The sequence below is a fragment of the Geotrypetes seraphini genome, chromosome 2 (genome assembly GCF_902459505.1).
Source record: "Geotrypetes seraphini chromosome 2, aGeoSer1.1, whole genome shotgun sequence".
NCBI lineage: Eukaryota > Metazoa > Chordata > Amphibia > Gymnophiona > Dermophiidae > Geotrypetes > Geotrypetes seraphini.
In genome coordinates this window covers 85,827,039-85,850,160 of record NC_047085.1, presented here as the reverse complement: position 1 = coordinate 85,850,160, position 23,122 = coordinate 85,827,039, and the positions used below count along the sequence as shown (strand labels likewise).

The following is a 23,122-nucleotide window of genomic DNA, read 5'->3' as shown; positions in this document are numbered from 1 at the left end:
TTTGAAAATTCAACACTTAACTGTGCAAAAGCATGTAATTATAATCATGACTTAAATCCAGTTGCCAAAGTCCCACTACCTAATGATGGCTAGCTTTTTACTATTTCAAACTGATTCAGGGCTGGGGGACTATCATGAATTTAGATCGACATTGAAATTCACAAAAACATGGCTGCTACTACCATTTAAACTTATCCAGTACTATCGGTTTAACTCCAAACTAGACCTGATATGTCTGGATTATCAGTGCCAGGATCAAGGCCAGTCTTGCAAAGTAACATTTCAGCACAGCATATTGCAGTTTAGATCACATCAGAAGCCAGCATAGCAGATAGAAAACAAGTTAGTCTGTGATACACTGAACATATTATAGAGAGAGAAAGGCTATAGAGCCTTGTGCTCAGTAAGTACGGTGGCTACAGTAGTATTTGCCTAAGCCTACTCTCCTGGTCTTAAATTACAGGTTCTTTTCATTCAATAATAATAATAATAACTTTATTTTTGTATACCGCAATACCATAAAACAGTTCAGAGTGGTTTACAGGAGAAGAGACTGTACATTTACAGCGAAGATGCAGAGTCAGATTAACCAGGGTAAAGTAACCAGTAACAGTAACAATTAAAATTAAAAAGTAAGATAGGTACTTAGAAATTCCCTTACTGTCCCGAAGGCTCACAATCTAACTAAAGTACCTGGAGAATAACAAAGAAGTGAAAAATAGAGATAGAGGAAAAATAAGAAATAAACATTCTAACAAGACTACATTGATCTAAAATACTTTGGAAGGATGAAGAGAGGAGAGAAAGGAATATATATAGTTACAAGGGAGTGCAGGATGAGGATAGTAAGATCCGGGGAAGAAGAGGTATATAGGTGAGGAAGGAGAGGAAAGGAAGGAAGGATGGGGTTAGAGAAATTTATCAAAGAGGTAAGCTTTGAGAGATTTTCTGAAGGATAGGTAGGATGGGGCAAGAGAGATGAGGGTGGTAAGGCAATCATTCCATTTGCCAGCTTGAAAAGAGAGGGTTTTGTCCAGGAATCTTTTGTAAACACATCACTTTGGTGAGGGGCAGGTGCATAAAGTTTGTTTTTTTGTTTTTCATTTCTTGGGCCTTTTATGGTTGCCCACTTGTGAGCAATAGGGAGGTAGAGCAAAGCAATTGGTTTTGCTTGTGTGTTATCTGTGATTCTTTTCAGGCATCTGCAGTTTTAAGCTTCCTTTGATGGTAGAATGGGTGACACCTTCAAGAAAGCGCTAAAGTGGTATTGGAAAAGACTATGGGCAGTATATGTTCTTTGGCATTGCTGCTCCCATTATCAAGGGGACTGTCACCTTCAAACATGATGTGTACAGGGGGTGATAGCTCCATCCCCTAAACCTCCAGTCCACTTGACTGGACTGTTCTAGGAGGATGAAAAACAAGGTGAAATTTGTTTTTACCTGCTCATTTCTTTGAATCCTGATACACCAGACCATAATCTGTCTGGGAAGTCTGTGGCTAGTTTTCCCAGTGCAATGGGTGAGATATTCTAGACAGCTGGGTTATTTCCCCATACCCGCATGCTGTAGAAGGAATCCACTCTGGATTTTTCATTCTGCCTCTGGTATACTTCACTGTGCAGTTTAGTGCCTTCTACAGTTTTTTCCTTCTGCCCTCATGACTGCAGTTATATGTGTTCTGCTCTCCCCATTTTATTATTTTAATTCGATGTAATTTCATCCCCTTTTGGGTAATTTCATGCTTGAAGTGAATTTAGAGCTCTGCCTGCTTGAGAATTCACAGACGCCAGTCTGTAGCTGACAGGCCAATCCCTTTTTTGGTACCTGTTGGCCAGCCCACATAGTTTTCTCTGGAGTTCAGAACTGTCCCTATAATGGTCTCACCTACTGTTAAGCAGAGGTCAAGGGCAGGCTGTTAGTCACCCTTAGGTGGTGTCTTGCAGGTGTCTTCGCACCTCTGCACATATCTGGTGGTCCGCAGGGGTTGAGCTATAGTCAGATAGAGGAGTCTGACTGGTAGCACGAAGATTAGCTTTGTGGAAGTATTCCCAGCATTGTGGCAATAAAATTCTCATTCAGCTACTGTGAGAAAGCTGAAAGCAGGTTTGCAGCATGGATCCTGTCAGGTCACAATGAGTACAGAAGCTGACACCCTGTGTGAGACATCGGGGGAGGTTGGAAAAGTAAGGTATTGAGTGTTTCTGGATGTTCTCCTGTGTTTCCCCCTCCTGAAAAATCCTAAAATCATCATTTTTAGAGTTTGGGAAGTGTGATAAATATTGCGATTTTGGCATGAATTTTGTGCTGGTGGCCATCTTGGATTTTTAGCAATCTTTTTTTTTCTTCAGCTCCCTACTTCCTTAAAATTTAGTTAACTGCTGTGATGGAGGACTCTCCTCATGTGGATTCTTGCCAGGATTGCACAAATTTAGCGCTTTTAGAGCGTCCTTGTGCTGCATGACGCAGCTGAGGGGGGCTAAAGCACCCAGTTTAGTCTCCCCCCCCCCTGTGGAAGCAGTTGATCAAAGGCTCAGTTAGCCCGGTGGGGTAGCCAGCATTGTTTTCAGGGCTCAGCTCAGCTGGTTCTTCAGTCATCCAGGCTACAGATCCTCCCCAGCCTTAAGAAACACAAATTTAAGTCATCTAAGAATGATCTATGCCCCAGGAGCTGGACACCTTTTCTAAATTCATGAGATTTTTGTGGTTAGAGTTTCAAAACAAGTGGTCTTCCCCTGTGAAGCCTTAATCCACCTCCATGGTATCTGTTAGTGGGCACGTCCTAGCCTCATCCTGCTGTGGCTGTTGCGCTGCTTGATCCTGATCTGGGGATCCGGATGCTGATCTTTACCTTTCTTATCCCTTGTTTGCTGATACAGTGCATCCCAGACTGGGGGATCCAGGCTAGAGAGTTGCGCGGGGACAGAAATCCCACCCGTCCCCGTGAGGAATCCCTCTGTCCCCACCCATCCCCGTGAGGAATCCCTCCGTCCCCACCCGTCCCCGCGAGGAATCCCCTCCGTCCCCACCCGTCCCCGCGAGGAATCCCCTCCGTCACCATCCTTCCCTATAAACTTCAGAAATAGTTATTTTATTTAATTATGCTACTGAATTAAAGGCTCTGGTAGAGACCCATTTACAAATAAGCAAAGAGACTTTATTAATTTGGAAATATTAATTGGGAAGAATACATACTTTGTAAATGGGTTTCTACCAGAACCTCTAATGTAAATATAAATACTCAGCTGATGAGAACCCACAAACTGTCAGCTGAGGACTTCCTTTGCAGTTGGCCGGGGGTCCCTTTTGCCAAGCTTGGCAGGCAGCAGTAGCGTCCCTGAGTCACAGATGCTGACACCTCAGTGGCTCATGGATGCTGCCAGCGACTGCTGCGCTTGGTGGAGGGGAGTTCTGGCCATCTCTAGAGGAGGTCCTCTGCTGGCAGTGCTTGGGGATCCCCACCAGTCACAGCAAGGGTCAACAAGTACTTCAACACTGTAGAAATAAAACCAGAAATGCATTTCCTTTTCTTTTGAACACAAAACAAAGACATCTGCCATATACATTTCCCAAAGCTAACATATTTTAGTCAATAAATTCCGTTTTTTACCTTCGTTGTCTGGAGACTTATTTTTCCATAAAGTTGGTCCCAGTTTCTTTTTTCCGCTTTCCCATCTTCTGTTAATTCTTCTGTTGCTGTCCATTGGTTCCCCCTACCATGGTCCAGCATTTATCTCTTTCTCATCTTTCGTGCCTGCCCACCAGCCCCATGCCCAACATTTCTCCTTCTATCACCCCTCTCCAACACTATGCTACATCTCTCCCTCCATTCCCTTCACCACTGTCCAATATTCCTCCCTCTTGCATCCCTTTCAATCTGTCCCATTGTTCCCTTGCCACATTTCTCACTCTCATCTTTTTCTTCCCTTTCACATTCTGTACCTTCCTCCCTACGACCAAAAATTCTCCTCTTTCTTCCATTTGCCGTGTGTGTGCCGTGAGGGAGGTCTGGTGCCCCAGAGTAAGAGCAGGGGTGCCCACACTTTATGGGCTTGCGAGCTACTTTATAATGACTAAGTCAAAATGATCTACCAACAATAAAATTAAAAAAAAACACAAAGCACAATGAAAGGCAGAGAAAATGTTAATTATTCATATTCCGGGTTTTTTCAAAGAGGTCACGGCAGATGACTATGCAATGTCACCTCGGTAACAAAATACAAAAATAGACAAATACACCCCCTCCCTTTTTACTAAACCACAATAGTAGGTTTTAGCACAAGGAGTTACGCTGAATGCCTCGCGCTGCTCTCAATGCTCATAGGCTCCCTGCGCTAAAAAACGATATTGCGGTTTAGTAAAAGGGAGCCATAGTGCAAAATATAGACAGCAGATATAAATTCTCAAAACAGACACATTTTGATCACTAAATTGAAAATAAAATCATTTTTCCTACCTTTGCTGTTTGGTGATTTCATGAGTCTCTGGTTGCACTTTCTTCTTCTGACTGTGCATCCAATCTTTCTTCCTTTCTTTCAGCCTCCTGTATGTTTCCTCTCCTCCAGACCTCATTCTCTCCCCCAACTTTTTCTTTCTGTCTCCCTGTTCTCCCTTCTTTCTGTCTCCCTATCTGCCCCCTTTCTTTCTTTCTCCGTGCCCTCCCCAAAGCCACTCAGTTTGCTGCCACTGCCATCGGGGAATAGCCCCCAAGCCACCGCTGTCCCAAGCTTTCCCTGCAGAAGCGTCACGCTGACCAGCATTCCGCTCCCTGACGTCAATTCTGACGTAGGAGAGGAAGTTCCGGGCCAACAAGGCATTTCTCCTCATTCCATCCAGCCTGAGCCCCATCTCTCCTTGATCCAGCATTTCCCTTCTGTGTTTGTCAGAATTACCATTCCACCTATTTTCCAGCATCACCCTTCTTTGTGTCCATCTCACCTATATCCCTATCTCACCACTTTTTCAGAATCTTCATTTGTCTCTGTCCTTGTCTTAACCCCATGTTCATCATTTGCCCTTTCAATGTCTTTATCTCCCCCCCACACACTTTTTCAGCATTACTTATATGTCTCTATTTCACCTCCTCTTCATGTCCCCTCTGTATCTCTATCCTTATTCAGTAGGTCCTGCTTACTCTTTCTCTTCTTTGTGTCACTATCTCCATTTTCAGCTTTCCCCCCTTTTCCTTTGTTACTGCACCCGGTAGCCAGAATCTTTCCACCCTCCCTCCACTCAGGCCCAGCCCAGTATGAAATATTTCCTTTTTTCCCTCCCCTCTCTCTTTCTCTCTCTCTTCTCCTCCCTCACCCACGAGTCCTGCATCTGGCCCTCTCCCTTCTACCTGCACCTGGCAACACCCCCCTGCTCCGCGGCTATCTTCAGCAATTCGTCAGCAGCGGTGATCAAGACAAGCTGCTGACATCGAGGCCTTCCCTCTATGAGTCCCGCCTTTGTGGAAAAAGGAAGTTGAAACAAGCGGGACTCGCAGAGGGTAGGCCCCGACGTCAGAAGCTTGTGTCGATCGTTGCTGCTGAGTTGCCGAAGAGAGCCGCGGAGCAGGGGGTGTGGCCGGAAGCAGGTAGAAGGGAGAGGGAGATAGGAAGGCTGTAGAAGCTCCGGAGCATGACACCGACCAGGATGATTTCTTTTTCAGGCGTGCAGCTTACAAGTCCGGCGTTGCGGCGGGAAATAGCCATGCTGAGCAGTGAGCTCAGCACGTACACAGATGAAAGCCTTGCTTGCTGATTGGTCCGGCGGCACGGCGGGGCGGGGCAGGGCCGCCAGACCTCACAGAGGTGTACTTGCACTTCCCATTTTTCCAGCCCACCGCAAATTTCTGTGGTTTCATGTTCTGGAACAGCATTACCAGTTCTTGGCCCTGCCCTTTGGGCTGGCGACAGTGCCTTGGACCTTCACCAAGGTGATTGTGGTAGTGGCGGCTTAACTGAACAAGATGGGCCTACAGGTTCATCCTTACTTAGTCGACTGGCTGATCAGACCTCTCTCATTGGTCGAGGGACAACACACAATGGAGCAGGTGCTCCAGGTGCTGGAAGACCTGGGCTGGATTGTCAACTTCATGAAGAGCCATCTGATGCCCACACAGTCACTGGAATACCTAGGAGTCCTCTTCGATACGGCTGTGAACCGTGTCTATTTGCCAGAAGTTTGCAGACAGAGTCTGTGTGCCCAGATTTCTTCTCTTCTGGAGCGGTCAGCTCCTTCAGCGTGGGATTATCTTCAGGTTCTAGGATCCATGGTTGCAACACTGGATGTGGTTCCTTTGACAAGGGAACACTTACATCCTCTTCAGCATGCCTTACTCTCTCACTGGGCGCCACACTGAGATGCCTTGTAGACTTGTCTGCTATGGACTCTGGAGGCCCGAGTAAGCATGGATTGGTGGCCTTGCTTGCATTCACTCTGTAGGGGTGTACCACTCCATATTGTTTCTTGGATCATGGTGATGACAGCCTTCAGGGCTGGGGAGCTCATTGCAATCATTGTTCTGTTCGTGGGTGTTGGACACCCTCTCAGAGGAAGTGATCCATCAATCGGTTTGAGCTCGGAGCCATTCGTCTGGCTCTGATGAGATTGGATAATTCATGGTGTTGAACCATAATGAGGATCCGTATGGTAGATCTACAATGTTTTAAGTGTTTCAGATCTGCTTTGGCAATAGTATACTTGAAAATTCATTTATATGTGAAAAGTCATGTATAATATTATCTCTCAACTGTGTTCATTCACTTGACCCACAGTACATAAGAACAGAACATAACATAAGAATAGCCTTACTGGATCAGACCAATGGTCCATCAAGCCCAGTAGCCTGTTCTCACGGTGGCCAATCCAGGTCACTAATACCTGGCCAAAACCCAAGGTGTAGCAGTGGCCTTCAACACTATTGACCCATCCTTTCCTCATTGAGTGGTCCTCTGAAATCAGAATCTGAGATGTTGCGCTACAATGGTTCTTCTCTTTCCTGAATAACAGATCTCAAAGTGTTCTTCTCAATGACGTGCTATCGAAACCGAAACTGTAAGCTCTGCTATCCCCCCTATTATTCAGTCTCTATGTTAGACTTGTAGCCCATAAATATCAAATGCAGATTCACTCCTTCGCGGATGACATCCAACTGTATCTACCGCTAGGAGAAGCCCGTGATGCCCAAATTGTTAAATTCTTAACCTGCCTATCAGAAACTAGATGTCCGTCAACAAATTACAATTAAACTCCTCCAAGATGGAACTCATTTGGCTCCTCAAAAAACGCTATGATCGCACCTGTCCCTTGCTGCACTGGGACTTGACTATTATAACTGCAAAAGACCAAGTGTGCAGCCTAGGAATATCTCTCAGGTGATAGTTTCCTCATTTTACTACCTGCAACAACTCCGAAAAATAAGGAACTACTTTTAAGAGTCTGACTTTGCCCAACTAATCTCTGCCTTAGCACTCTCCTGCATGGATTACTGTAATGTGCTATTCAACAGTCTCACGGTGAAGAATGTTTGACATCTCCAGCATGTTCAAAATGCGATGATCAGGCTTCTAAAAAACATCCGTGCCCGCAACCTTGTCTCCCATACTCTAGCATTATCTTACTGGCTACCCGTAACCAAACATTGTGTCAAGGGCCTTATGCAAGCAATTAAATCTTTGCACAACATGGCACCAGGCTACATGATGGCTAAGCCTCCTCTGTACATGGTGAACCAGTCCCTCCGCTCCCAGGACAAAATATGCCTCAAAACGCCCTCTGGTTATGCCCTTCATACTGAGCCACTGGAATTGACTGCCCCCACAGATCAGATCCCTTGAAGGACTCCTCAGCTTTAGAAAAGCAATAAAAATGTACCTCTTCACCTAAACCTCTGCTCTTGATAGATGGACTACAAAGAAATGTATATTGGTACCAGAACCAGTATGTGTCACGTAAGGAAAACTTGTATTGTAAAATCTTGCATTGCAATTACAGCTAATCTAACCTGTAAACTATCTGTGTATCAAATTAGGATAAAACTTGTACTGAAAACTTTGCACTGTAAGGAGAACTATGGCAAATTGTAACTGGTAAACTGTATATTATGTATATTAATATTAGACCCTAGTATGTATCAAGTTAGGATAAAAACTTGTAACGTAAACTTGTACTGAAATTATGTATGTTTAACCTGTAACCCATTCTGAACTCTTTGGGGATAATGGGATAGAAAACGAATTAAATAAATATGTAAAATTGACAGTTGTCATTTGTCTTTTAATGTTATGTCCTAGCCCTGTGGTATATTTCTTACGACAAGTACCGTTGAGTGGTGGATAGGTGAAGAGGTTCTGTGTTCTCCTTTTTCTTGGTGGGTGGTAGTAGTGAAAACGGTTATTTAGGTAACTGGGTGCCGTGCCATGGATAACTTTGAAAATGAGACAGTAGAGTTTGAATTGTGTTCTTGCTTTTATTGGTAGCCAGTGAGATTCTAGGTATGCATTGGTAATGTGGTCGTATTTGCTGAGTGAATATATGAGTCTGAGGGCTGTGTTCTGGATGGTCTGTAGTTTTTTTATTGTGTTGGTCGGGCAGGGTAAGTAGAGGCTGTTGCAATAGTCGACGATACTTAGTACCAGGGATTGGACAATGATCCTGAATTGGTCTTTTTTAAAGAATTTTCTGATTTTTCTTAAATTTCGCATTGTGAAGAATGCTTTTTGGGTGATTTTTTGGATTTGTGTTTGCATTGTACAGCATCTGTCTAAGTGTATTCCAAGGATTTTGAGGGAGTTCTGTATAGGGTACTTGATTGAGTTTACTTCCAGTTCTGTTAGGGATGGTGTTTTGTCTTTCTCTAGTAATAAGAATTTGGTTTTGTCAGAGTTTAGCTTCAGCTTGTGATCTATCATCCATTTATCCACTGTTTCCAATGTAGTTTTCAGGCGTTCTGTGGAGATTGGGTTATGTATGTCGAATGGAAGGAGGATGGTAATGTCGTCCGTGTAGCTGAGAGAAGTAATATTTTGGGCGTCTAGGGTGGTGCCTAGGGAAGATATGAATAGGTTGAAAAGTGTGGGAGAGAGGGGAGAGCCTTGTGGTACTCCACATGGATTGGACCATGGTTCAGATAGAATGTCTTTGGATTTGACTCTGTATGTTCTATTTTTGAGGAAGCCTTTGAACCAGTTATGAACTTTACCTGAAATTCCTATTGCGTCTAGTTTTTGGAGGAGTATGTAGTGGTCCACAAGATCGAATGCAGCTGATAAATCAAATTGGATGATTAGCAGTTTGTTTCCTTGGCTGAGGTGACTTCGAGCTATGTCTAGTAGAGATACCAGTAGAGTTTCAGTACTGTAGTTGGTTCTGAATCCGGATTGGGATGGGTGTAAGATGTTGTGGGATTCGAGGTACATGGACAGTTGTTGTGCGACTAGTCCTTCTATTATTTTGACGTATGTTGGGATAGAAGCGATTGGTCTGTAGTTTGATGGGCTGTTTGTTAGACCTTTGGGATCTTTCAGTATTGGCGTGATTATAATTTCTCCGAGGTCTGGTGGGAACTGGCCTTCCCTGAGTGTGGTTTGCAGCCATAATGTGTAGCAAGCTTTGAAGTTGGTGGAAGCTGTTGCTAGTAGGTATGGTGGGCAGTTATTCAGATCACATGCTGATTTGCAATATTTTTTGTATAGCCTGTCCAATTCGGTCCATTGGGTTTTAGGGAAGTCTGTCCAGAACCTGTCTGCTGATATTGCTTCGGCTGTTGTGGGTTTTGTTAGAATCTTGTCTGTGTTGTATTGTGATTACCACTAGATTTTGAATTACAGATACATTACTTGAGGTTTCAAAAGAAAGTGAAGCATTGTTCTTCAAACAAGTGTTTTAATGAATTGCTGAATGGGGTTTGAAGGGATGAGATTTTTATTTAAAATAAGTTTGAACAGAGGAGAAATATTGCTGGAGAATGTATGCTTATTGTAGACTGTGTAGTGTATTTTGTGGTTGTGATCTGCTTGGGAATTAATTGTAAGTAGAATATAAAATATGAATGAATGAATAAATAAACTGCGAGGAATTGAAGGGATGAAGAGATGGGATTTTAGATTTAGCTCATATTGTTTCAGTTGTAGCTCAAGACGAGTTGCATTTAGGTATAGCACAGTAGATATTTTATCCCAGGACAAGCAGGCAGCATATTCTCACACATGGGTGACATCACCGACAGAGCCCGGCAGTGGACAGCCTCGAAAGCAAACTTGCTTGAAGATCTTTATAAGAGCTTCCGAGTGCTGAACCGCACATGTGCGCGTGCCTTCCCGCCCGACCTAGGGGGCACGTCTCCTGTGAGGATCCTCAGTTCAAAGTTTTCCGCGGAGCCGAGAAGTTGTTTTTCTTCAGCTCTGCAGCAATTTGCCTTCTTTTCACCGTTGCTGATTCTTATTTCTTTTAAGTTTGGTCGCTGTGTTTCTTATTATTATTCTCCTTTTGTTTCAAACCAAAAAAAAAAAATATATTTCTTTTGTCTCCTTTTTGTCTGGTCGGCCCAACCGCTCACATCGATTCAACACGGACTTTATATTTTCTATGTCCCGGCCTCTTACCGGGTTTAAACGCTGTTGTCAGTGTAATTGGGTGATTTCTATCACTGACCCTCACTACCGTTGTTTAAAGTGTTTGGGTCCGACTCATTTGCCTGAAGATTGTGTCTGTTGTCTCAGTCTTCAACCTCAGGCTTTTCGTTGTTGGTGTGCTCAATTCCTCCAACTTTTCGACATGGAGCAACCTTTGGACAAGGCCTCGACCTCGACCCCGACGGTAGCCCTGATCTCGAAGGCCTTGACTCAGACGTCGATAGCAGTCCCGGTCTCGAAGGCCTCGACCTCGGCTTTGGTTGGAGCCTCGGTCTCGAAGGCCTCGTCCTCGACTCTGACTTCTGTTCCTGCAAAGACTTCGACCTCGTCCTCTTTGGGCTCGAAGGTCTCGACAGTACCTCCGGTGAAACCGTCCTTGATGGGTAAGTCTCCTGCTTCCCTTTCAGGTGCCGTACCTAAGAAGTCACCAGAGACCTCCTTGTGTCCTCCTTCCAAGCGCGCCTCCAAGTCAAGGGAATACTCACCTTCGAGGTCGCCCTCTTTGGAGCGCACTGCTGCACCTACGAGACAAGATTCATCTGTCTCGGTGCCGATGCTGGAGGACATGTTAAAGTCCATCTTGACCACTCAAATATCTTCCATAGTGGCTCAACTAGTTCCGGCCTCGACTCTGCCTCGGGTGGACCAGCCTGAGACCCAACCGGATCCCCCAGTCCTCGTGTCTTGAGGCAGGTCTCGTACATCGAAGCAGCTGTCTTCCAGTGATTCCTCGCCTGAGCCTCCAGTGTTACCTCGCTCAAAACATCGCTCAAGGCATTCATGACACCTTGCTTCTAAGCTTCGCCGAGAGTCCTCTGCATACTCTTCTCGGGATACCGAGGCTTCTATTCCTCGCTCTTCCACCTCGAAGCATAAGTCTCGTCAACAACCTGCCTCGACTCGAAGTCCATCCAGATCGAGGACTCCTCCTTCGAAGTCAGTTTTCCGAGACTCTTCTCCTCCTGCTTCAACACATTCTGTGCCTCGCACTCCAGGAACATCACCACTGAGGAGTCTGAAGCGTAGACATTCTTTGACTCCCCCCTCACGTGGACAGTGCTGGTTCTTCCCTTACTGTACGTCTTGAGTCTGAACCATTGTCTCAATACTCTAGGGAGGCTTCCCCCTCCTACTCTGTGGCTCCACGATCTCGAAGTCCTTCTCCAGATGCCAAGTCCACTTCTTTTGCCAAGTTTGTATTTGATATGGGACAGGTTCTCAAACTAGATCTTCATTCAGACTCCAAATATACTCCAGAATATTTGGCAGATATGAAACTTTCTCACCCGCCTAAAGAGTCTTTGAGATTACCTATGACTCCAGTGCTTAAACAAACTTTTATTCGAAATATGGAAACTCCTTATTCCATCATTGCTATTCCATCGAAGTTGGAATCATGTTACCGCACTGTTCCCTGTAAGGGTTTTGAAAAATCCCAACTTTCTCATCAATCTTTGGTGGTGGAATCTTCTTTGAAAAAGCCCATCCCTCCAAGATATATGCTGCTGTCCCTCCAGGTAGAGAGGGTCGTACAATGGACAAATTTGGTCGTCGTTTATACCAAAACTCTATGATGGCCAATCGAGTTCTTAATTATAATTACATTTTCACCAATTATTTCAACCATTTCTTGAACCTGCTGCCATCCTTTTATCCGGATGTTTCCAAGACACGCCTTTTGGAGTTCAAACAAATCCTCAAGTCTCTTTCTCAATTGAGACTTTTTATGCTGCAAGCCTCTTATGATGCTTTCAAACTATCATCTCGAGTCTGTGCTTTTGCTGTAGCCATGCGTAGATTGGCCTGGCTACGCATTGTCGACATGGATCCCAACCTCCAGGATCGTTTGGCAAACTTACCATGTCAAGGAAATGAGTTATTTGACGATTCTATTGAGGCAGATACTAAGCGTCTCTCAGAACATGAGCGCTCTTTTGCTTCTCTCGTTAGACCTAAGCCCAAGACTCCACCAGCTAGGGCATATAAACAAGCTCCACATCGTTACCCTCAGAAAATGACTCCTGCTTTTTCAAGGCCTCCACCTCACCATCCTCAACAGCAGCAACGTCCACAGAAGTCACAAACTCCTGCTGCCACCAAGCCAGCTCAGTCTTTTTGACATTCCCAGATTGAGCATTCCAATCTCTCTTCCTCAGACTTCTTCTCTGCCCATCGGGGGTCGCCTTTCCACTTTTTATCACCAGTGGGAGCTAATCACATCAGATTTCTGGGTTCTTACCATCCTGCGAGAGGGATACTCTCTTCATTTGCTTCAGGTACCTCCAGATCACCCTCCAAGAGAGTGTCTTTCCAATCTGTCGCAACTTCCTCTTCTTCACGAAGCTTGAGCTCTCCTTCGCCTGCGAGCTGTCGAGGATATTCCTCTGTCTCAATGGAACTCCGGGTTCTATTCCCGGTACTTTCTAGTTCCCAAGAAGACGGGGGATTTGCGACCCATTCTGGACCTCAGAGCTCTCAACAAATTTCTGGTCAAGGAGAAATTTCGGATGCTCTCTTTGCCGACCTTGTATTCCTTGATGGATCAGGGAGATTGGATGTGCTCGCTGGATCTCAGAGGCTTATATTCATATCCCCATTCATCCGGCCTCTCAAAAATATCTCAGATTCCAGGTGGGAGATCTTCACCTCCAGTACAGAGTCCTTCCTTTCGGACTTGCCTCTTCCCCCAGAGTCTTCACAAAATGTCTGGTGGTCGTGGCTGCAGCTCTCCGCACTCAAGGTCAAGTTTTTCCATACCTCGATGACTGGCTAATCAAAGCCCCCTCTCAACAAGAGGTTATTGCAGCGACCCAACAGACTATCCTATTCCTCCAAAGTCTGGGGTTCGAAATCAACTTTCCAAAATCCCAGTTGATCCCATCTCAATCTCTCCAATTCATTGGGGCCACCCTGGATACTGTCCGACTCAGAGCGTTTCTACCTCCATCACGTCGAGATACCCTCATTCGCCTTTGTCATCAGGTGTATCATCTTCCCTTTGTTTCTGCAAGGCAAATGATTCTACTCGGCCACATGGCTTCTACAGTTCACGTGACTCCGTTTGCCAGACTTCACCTTCGTATTCCTCAGTGGACCCTGGCCTCCCAGTGGCAACAGATGATGGACCCGCCTTCTCAACAGATTACAGTAACTCCTTTGTTCAAGCAGTCTCTCCATTGGTGGATGCTCTCTTTCAATCTTTCCAGAGGTTTGCTGTTCCACACTCTGCCTCATCAGAAAGTACTAACCACGGACTCCTCCACTTACGCTTGGGGAGTCCATGTCAACGGTCTTCGCACACAGGGTCTGTGGACTTCGCGGGACTGTCGTTATCATATCAATCTGTTGGAACTCAGAGCGATTTTCAATGCTCTCAAAGCTTTTCAACACCTTCTTCACGACACTGTGGTTCTCATGCGGACGGACAACCAAGTGGCCATGTATTATATCAACAAACAGGGAGGAATGGGTTCTTATTCCCTGTGTCAAGAGGCTCTGAGGATATGGACTTGGGCGATTCATCGCAACATCTTTCTCAGAGCTGTCTACATTCAGGGTCAACACAACTGTCTGGCGGACAAATTGAGTCGCCTTCTACAACCTCACGAGAGAACAATCAATTCTCCAACACTTCGTTAAGTTTTTGCTCACTGGGGGACCCCGCAGATAGATCTCTTTTCTTCCCCCCTCAATTACAAGCTGCCTCTATTTTGCTCCCGGATATACTCTCCGCAGCGTCTTGAGGCAGATGCTTTTCTCCTAGACTGGAGGGATCAGTTTCTTTATGCCTTCCCTTCGTTTCCGCTGATTCTCAGGACTCTTGTCAACCTCAAGTCAGCACATGCCACCATGATTCTGATAGCTCCTCGGTGGCCCAGACAACCGTGGTACTCCCTTCTACTTCAACTCAGCACCAGGAAGCCTCTACTTCTACCAGTTTTTCCCTCTCTGCTTACTCAGAGTTAGGGTTCCTTACTCCATCCTAACCTGCACTCTCTACACTTAACAGCTTGGTTACTTTCAACCTAAATGATTCTTTACAGTTCTCTCAGCCTGTACAAGATATTTTGGTAGCTTCCAGAAAGCCGTCAACTCGGCAGTGTTACGGCCAGAAGTGGACTAGATTTTCTGCCTGGTGTTCCACCCGTCACTTACAGCCACAGTCTACCTCCTTGGCTTCTGTTTTGGATTACTTATTTCACTTATTGCAATCTGGACTTTAGTCTACATCTATTTGAGTCCATCTCATTGCGATTGCTGCTTTTCATTAGCCTCTTGATGGAAAACCTCTCTCTGCACATCTGATGGTTTCCCGATTTATGAAAGGTCTCTTCAATGTTCATCCACCACTTAGACTGTCTCCAGTGGTCTGGGATCTCAGTGTTGTTTTAGTTCAACTGATGAAGCCTCCATTTGAACCAATTGATAAGGCTCACCTCAAGTATCTCACTTTGAAAGCAGTATTCCTGATTGCCCTCATATCTGCTCGACGAGTTACTGAGTTGCAAGCTTTGGTTGCGGACCCGCCTTTCACAGTGTTCCACCATGACAAGGTGGTCCTCCGTACTGATCCAAAATTCTTACCTAAGGTTGTTTCAGATTTTCATCTCAATCAATCTATTGTTCTGCAAGTATTTTTCCCAAATCCTCATTCTCATCCTGGAGAAGTGGCGCTTCATACTTTGGGCTGTAAACATGCCTTGGCTTTCTACTTACAACGCACTCAACCTCACAGAACAACTCCTCAACTTTTCGTCTCCTTTGATCCAAATAAGTTGGGACGTCCTATCTCGAAGCGAACCATCTCCAACTGGATGGCTGCTTGCATCTCTTTCTGCTATGCTCAGGCTGGTCTTCCTCTGCAGGGTCGAGTCATGGGCCATAAAGTTCGAGCTATGGCGGCATCTGTAGCTTTCCTCAGATCAACTCCAATTGAGGAAATCTGCAAGGCTGCCATTTGGTCCTCGGTTCATACGTTCACCTCTCATTACTGTATGGATACTTTCTCCAGAAGGGATGGCCATTTTGGCCAATCTGTTTTGCAAAATCTTTTTTCTTGAATTGCCAACTCTCCCTCCATCCCTTTATGCTTAGCTTGGAGGTCACCCATGTGTGAGAATATGCTGCCTGCTTGTCCTGGGATAAAGCACAGTTACTTACCGTAACAGTTGTTATCCAGGGACAGCAGGCAGATATTCTCACAACCCTCCCACCTCCCCTGATTGGCTTCTTGGCTAGGTATCTGAACTGAGGATCCTCACAGGAGACACGCCCCCTAGTTCGGGCGGGAAGGCACACACGCATGCGCGGTGCAGCACTCGTAAGCTCTTATAAAGATCTTCAAGCAAGTCTGCTTTCGAGACTGTCCGCTGCGGGGCTCCGTCAGTGACATCGCCCATGTGTGAAAATATCTGCCTGCTGTCCCTGGATAACTGTTACGGTAAGTAACTGTGCTTTCCTGTCCATGAATGGCTCATAATGTAAGTTTGTACACAACAGTGGAAGGTTGAGTTACTTGTCCAAGATCACAAGGAGCAGTAGTGGAACTTGAACTGGTTTCCCTTGGTCATCTGCTTGTTATCTAACAATTAATAATAATAATAACTTTATTCTTCTATACCGCCATAGTCATGAGACTTCTAGGCGGTTCACATTGAAGAGAGCTGGACAATCAGCAAATTACAATATGCAGACAATCGGAGAGTTACAATAAGCAGACAATCAGAGAGTTACAATATACAGATTCTTAAAAATACTTAGAATACAATATACAGCAAATTACAATGTACAGTTGATTAAACTATAACATACTCAAAGGTAATCTAAGGATGCATATTTGTAGTTTGAAAATACACTTTATGTTTAGGATTGCAGTAGAAAAACTTCATTCTGTGGATGATGCATTTCGAAGACAGCTGGAGTCTGTGCTAGCAGCTCACCAAGCAGAACTGCTACATCTAGCAAATGACAAACAAAAAGAAATTGAAACTGCAAATGAAAAGGTAATGGATTTTTTTTTCTGCTGTATCATGTAGATTGCCAGGCATATCTGAAAACAAATTGTTCACTGTAAATACTGATCTTCACATAATGCCTAGCTTTCTATACCTTTCAGCATTCATTGTCTAAGTACAGTACCCAAAGTATTTACTTCTTTGATGGCAGACCTAATATCAGCTGCTTTATTCTTAACAGACTTTTTGAACTTCATGGAATGTTGGCAAAGGAATGTGGAATTGTTTGGTTGCCATGGCAAGCAGAAAATACCCACAATTGTAAACAAAGAAATATGCTTTACTCCCTGCTCTATACATTCCTTCTCCCTTCTGTGGTTCACAATAGATTAAAGGGCCTTCTGTTCAGGAGAAGTTGATGATATATAGATTCAAGGGTTCTCAACAATTTTAGTGAGCCATTAGCAAAGGTGCCTGGTTTACCAGTTCCAGGCTGGAGATTTTGGGACAGCCCCCCCACCAACACACAAACGCCTGCCCACCTACATGCAGTCCAATAAACTTGATATCATTGATACCTTATTGTCTCATATCTTTTTAAAAAGCAATATTTTACTTTTCACTGAATATTGTGACTACCTGCTGCATATTTGTAGTTAAGAGAGAAAGATGGAAGATGTTGCAAGGTAAGTATGCCAAGAACCACACAGTTTGCCTTCTAGGCTTCTTCAGCAGCAATATGGGTGGAAATACAGTGGTCATGTACTGAAGTTAAGAATAATATATCAACAAGGACTCACTGTTTTAAAACAGTATGACACATTCCATATTTGCTGGAATCTAGATGGAATATAAATGCTTGAAAATGAAATTTATTTTGTTTAAGGGGTAATTTTATAGAACTATTTCTGCATGTAAAAAAAGCAAAGTTACTTACCGTAATAGGTGTTATTCAGGGACAGCAGGCAGATATTCTCACTGATAGGTGACGTCACTGATGGAGCCCCGGTACGGACACTTCAAGAACTTGAAAAAGTTCTTGACGCCCACGCCGCGCATGGGCGAGTGCCTTCCCGCCCGACGTAGGCGTGTGGTCCATCAGTTAAGATAAGCCAGCTAAGAAGCCAACCTGTGGAGGTGGTTGGGTTGTGAAAATATCTGCCTGCTGACCCTGGATAACACCTATTACGGTAAGTAACTGTGCTTTATCCCAGGACAAGCAGGCAGCATATTCTCACTGATGGGTGACCTCAAAGCTAACAGAGAGGGGATGGTGAGAGAGTTGGCCAAGGAAATACAATTGGAAAACATAATGGCCGAAGCGCCCATCCCGTCTGGAGAAAAAAACAGACAATAGTGAGAAGTGAAGGAATGAACTAAGGACCAGGTGGCAGCTGTACAGAGATCCGCAGTAATGTAATTATAAGGAAAACAAGAAAAGCTGCCAGAACTCGAACTTAGGGACTGGGACACGATATCCCTGTGCCAGGCCAGTCTGAGTAAAGAAAAATGAGAGGGAGGCAATCAGCCAAATGAAAATCGTTCCCATGAATATAGGATATCCAAACCGAGTTGAATCAAAAGAAAAGGTTGGGATAAAATCACTGCAGCTCTGACCTGCATAACAAGGAGGACAAAAATACGCTAATAGGACAAAACATTTAAAGCCAAGATCCTCGTAGGAAAAACGAGGTGAAGGAAACAACACAGACAGAAGAACTAACTGAGCAAAATGAAAATAGGAGAAGATACTGTGGACATGAACACAGAATCACCTTGGCTTGATGAAAGACTGATAAGGATGAAGCTGCTAGCAGGGCATGAAACTCACCGATCCCCCTGGAAGAGGTGAGAGACATAAGGAAAAACTATTTTCCAGGTAATAAAAGCAAGTGGAGCTGACTCCATTGTGACAAATGGTAGCATCAATAACCAGGAAAGAACCACAGGAATAGTCCAGATGACAGAAGAAGGAATGAGGTATGGTTACACACATGAAAAATCCCCTGTCATGAGCCTGGGAACCAGAGAAGAAATCAGAAAGAGGATGCCCCTCGACAGATCAAGGGAAAAAATGCAATAGCATTAAAAAGAAGTCTGAGAGCTATAGACTCGAGACTAGAATCAAACCCAAAAAAATACCACCGGTGGGGAAGGTGGAAACAAGCAGAGAAAAAAACACCAGGAAAGAAAATGAAACCACTTTTGATATCAACAAAGGCGAGTGGCTGGTGTCCTGGCAGAAATCAACAAACGGGCTGAGAAAGATGTAAATGAAACGGATGCAGCCCAAAGAAAAAAACCAACAAAGTTTGGAAGAAATCAAGATTTATGAGTTGGAGTGAACTGAGCAGTAAAATGAGAAGAAGAGAGGGCTCCCAAAATTTGAGTGAACGAAGAAGGGAGAACACATGTTGACTGGGTCACCATGCCTCATAGTGGTAACAGCTCTCGTGAGCTTGATGAAAAAGCTCAACAGGAGAAGAAGCGAAGGGAATGTATATAAAACCATGCTCGCCTAGTCCAGGAGAAAAATAACTGTTGCCAGACAATGAAAAATCCTGGAGTAAAAGGATTAAAGAATCCTGCTGAAAGTGGCTGCTAAAATTTCAACTCCCCATGAATAGCAGTAAGAGCAGATGTCCAATCGTTTCCAAGGTCACAAAAACAGGGCCTCCTGACATAACAGGAGAGGGCCCTAGACTCCTTGTTCAATTACATGTAGTGTAAAACCCCTGAATTGACTGTGCAAGGAAGGAGGACTTAAGGACAGAGTAGATGATGAAAATCATGAGATCTGAAAATATCAGAAGAAAAATTAGGGTAAAAATGGGAAAAAATCTGATGCCTGGCAGTCGAAAGACCCTGAGGCTGTAGAATGCCCATATGAACCCCCCAGACAGAAAATAGATGCAGTAAGCATGAAGACCATGCAAGGAGGTAAGAAATAAAAAAGGGAACCTCCATAGAGACCAGAGGAGGTCAAAGATATACAAGCTTGAGAGACAAGCCCTCGTCTGGTACCACTGGAAAACAAAAGACCACTGAGGAGTAAAAGAATGTAGTCTGACCTGTGGCATAACAGAAACAGGAGAATGGCTGTCATTCAAAAGAAACAACATGTGGAAGATTGAAACAGTCTGAAAAAGAAACACTCTCAGAAGAGTGGAGTCAAAAAGTACCCCAAAAAAACACAGACAGGAAAACGGGTATGGAAAATGAAACGGTAAAGAAAATGAGATGGGTGAGAAAAACGTCTGAACCATCTCTCGGGAAAAAAACAACCGGGTAAAAAACCGGATGTTCAGGAATGGAAAAACAAGAAGGCCCTGTAATCAAATTGATGTGGCCAGCACAAGCAGACACCCCCTGAATCTGGGAGGAAACAAACCAAAACTGGTAAGGAGAATGGTTGAAGAACACAGCTCGAAAGCCGTATGAATTGGAGCTTGTAGTGGTTGCCCGGAAAATCAGGAAGCAGAGCCATGAGGTCTGAGATCCAGAAAAAACACCATCATTCAGTGGCCTTGACAATTAAGAGAAAGACCAGTAAACGAAGAGAACCATGCAAGGAGAATTAGCAGGAGAAAAATAGGAAGGACTGCCTAAGATCCCACGTAGACTCTCAAAAGAAAACAGAGTCCGAGAACAGGGTGAAAAGATTAAGTGGAGAAAGCCTCCACATGAAGAGAACTCAGAGAGGCTAGGCTCATAGGAGTACATGAAAAACTGATAAGACAGCCACCGTGAAAGGGAAAACTGCTACACAGATGCAGCCAGAGAGACTCACTAGGTCCATAATGGAGAGGAAACATGTTCCAGCACAGACCCAGGTACACCTCCCCAAAGCAGACTTATGCAATAACCTGTCCTGTTGAGTAATGATAAAAAGAAACACTCAGATGCAGACCATAAGAACATAAGAAGTTGCCTCCGCTGAGGCAGACCAGAGGTCCATCTCGCCCAGCGGTCCGCTCCTGCGGTGGCCCATCAGGCCCATTGCCTGAACAATGGTCCCAGACTATCCCTTTAACCTACCGCTACTCCTATCTGTACCCCTCAATCCCTTTATCCTCTAGGAACCTATCCAAACCTTCTTTGAAGTCTTGTAACTCGCTCTGGCCTATCACAGCCTCCGGAAGCACGTTCTATGTATCCACCACCCTCTGGGTGAAAAAGAACTTTCTGACATTTGTTTTAAACCTGTCCCCTTTTAATTTCTCCGAGTGCCCCCTTGTACTTGTGGTTCCCCATAATCTGAAAAATCTGTCCCTGTCTACCTTTTCTATACCCTTCAGGATCTTGAAGGTTTCTATCATGTCTCCTCTAAGTCTCCGCTTTTCCAGGGAGAACAGCCCCAGCTTTTTCAGTCTGTCAGTATATGAGAGGTTTTCCATACCCCTTATTAGTTTAGTTGCTCTTCTCTGGACTCCCTCAAGTACCGCCATGTCCTTCTTGAGGTACGGCGACCAGTACTGGACACAGTACTCCAGAAGAGGTCGCACCATTGCACGATACAGTGGCAGGATGACCTCCTTTGTCCTGGTCGTGATACCCTTCTTAATGATACCCAACATTCTGTTTGCTTTTCTTGAGGCTGTGGCGCACTGTGCCGACGCCTTCAAAGATGTGTCTACTATCACTCCCAGGTCTCTTTCAAGGTTACTTACCCCTAGCAGTGATCCCCCCATTTTGTAGCTGAACATCGGGTTCTTTTTCCCTACATGCATGACCTTGCATTTCCCTACGTTAAAGTTCATTTGCCATTTTTTGGCCCATTCTTCTAGCGTTGTTAGGTCCCTTTGCAGATCTTCGCAGTCTTCCATAGTTTCAACCCTGCGGTAGAGTTTGGTGTCATCCGCAAATTTAATAACTTCACAATTTGTTCCCGCCTCCAGGTCATTTATAAATATATTGAACAGGAGCGGTCCCAGCACCGACCCCTGCGGAACTCCGCTCGTGACCCAATACCAGTCTGAGTAATGGCCCTTTACTCCAACCCTCTGTTTCCTGTCTGCCAGCCAGTTTTTGATCCATCGGTGGACCTCCCCTTGCACCCCATGTTTCCACAGCTTTTTAAGCAGTCTTTCGTGCGGTACCTTGTCGAAGGCTTTTTGAAAGTCAAGGTAAATGATGTCAAAAACAGATCTGCAAAAAGAGGTACTGAAATTGAAAAGCGGCTACATGGAATGTGTATACAAATGTAGGCCAAGAAAAACCATTCAGGCAGAAAAAGAATCTAGTAAGCCCATTTGGCTAACTGGTCCCCAGCCTTGTCCATTGTGCCCAGAAAGACAGAAGCTTACATACTAACTGTAAGGATGAACTCCACCAGGGGGGGAAACAATGATACATGTTAACCGCTTCAAAGGGCATGTCAAAAAAGTCCCCACAGAGATCAAGGAAGGGAAGTAAAGGACCCTTGAGATAAGTACAAGGAAGGAAAAGACATTCCGTAGGAAAAGAAATAACTTCACAAAGTCAACTCCCAAAGGAATGCAGTTAAAGAAAATTCACTAATGGATCTGTAAAAAAATAACATGTCATGCAAATATGAAGGCTTTGCGAACCCCACTCAGGGGAATAAAGCACATGTGATGAAGAAGCACCCACCACTTCAGAGAGAGATGGGGCGTAGTTCCAAAAGACACCCCAAGCCTCTCAATCAGTCAAAACCAAGACCATGAAGGAATCAATACAACACCGACACCGGTAACTGCAAGGACAACTGGTGTCACGGGATAGGAGTCAACAAAAGCAGAGAAGACTCACATGAAAATGTCCCTGGAATCAAAAAACAGCACTAGAGGAGATGGTGTCGACAGGGCTGAGAACCCAAACAACCGGAGCACAACTGAACATGTCGATGTCGATAAGAAAGTCCGACCTGGACTGCGACATCGATCAGAACTGATGACAATAAAATGGCGTCGATAGAGAAGTCGACATCGAGCAGGGAGGTTGATACCCATTAGAAACGTCAACATCACCCACAGGAACAGTGAAAACATGTTGATGCTGACCAAAATCGTGGGCATGAAAGAGAACACTGTTAAAAGGAAGAACTGGTACCAATGGATACAACACTGGTACCAAGGGTCAACACTCCCAATATGAAAAAAGCCGGTATGAAGGCACACAGCACCACCAGAGCAGACGGGAAAGGACACTGGCACTGTTGGTCCATGACCCGGTACCGATGGTGTCATTGCCAAGGAGAGAGAAAAGGACACCGGTACCGTTGGTCCCTCTGACCGGTACCGATGGTATCATTCCCAAGCAGAGAGAAAAAAAAACACTGGTACCATTATCCATGACTGGTACCTTTGGTGTTATTGCCAAGGAGAGAGAAAAGGACACTGATACCATTGGTCCATGACCAGTACCAATGGTGTCATTGCCAAGGAGAGAGAAAAGGACACAGGTACCGGGGGTACATGACCAATACCCATGGTGTCATTGCCAAGCAGAGAGAAAAGGACACCTGTACTGTTGGTCCATGACCGGTACCCATTGTGACGGTCCAGAATAGAAAGAAAAAAAAGCACCG

General features: G+C 44.7%; 1 protein-coding gene across 6 annotated transcripts in view; it reads left to right on the top strand.

The window, feature by feature from the left end:
• LRRCC1 (leucine rich repeat and coiled-coil centrosomal protein 1) overlaps positions 1–23,122 on the top strand; it is a 148,637-nt gene that overhangs the window by 122,926 nt on the left and 2,589 nt on the right. For all 6 annotated transcript variants that reach the window (XM_033934347.1, XM_033934342.1, XM_033934344.1 and 3 more), the window contains one exon: positions 16,485–16,620. In XM_033934347.1, coding sequence (XP_033790238.1) covers positions 16,485–16,620 — 136 coding nt within the window. The remainder of the gene's footprint in view (positions 1–16,484; positions 16,621–23,122) is intronic.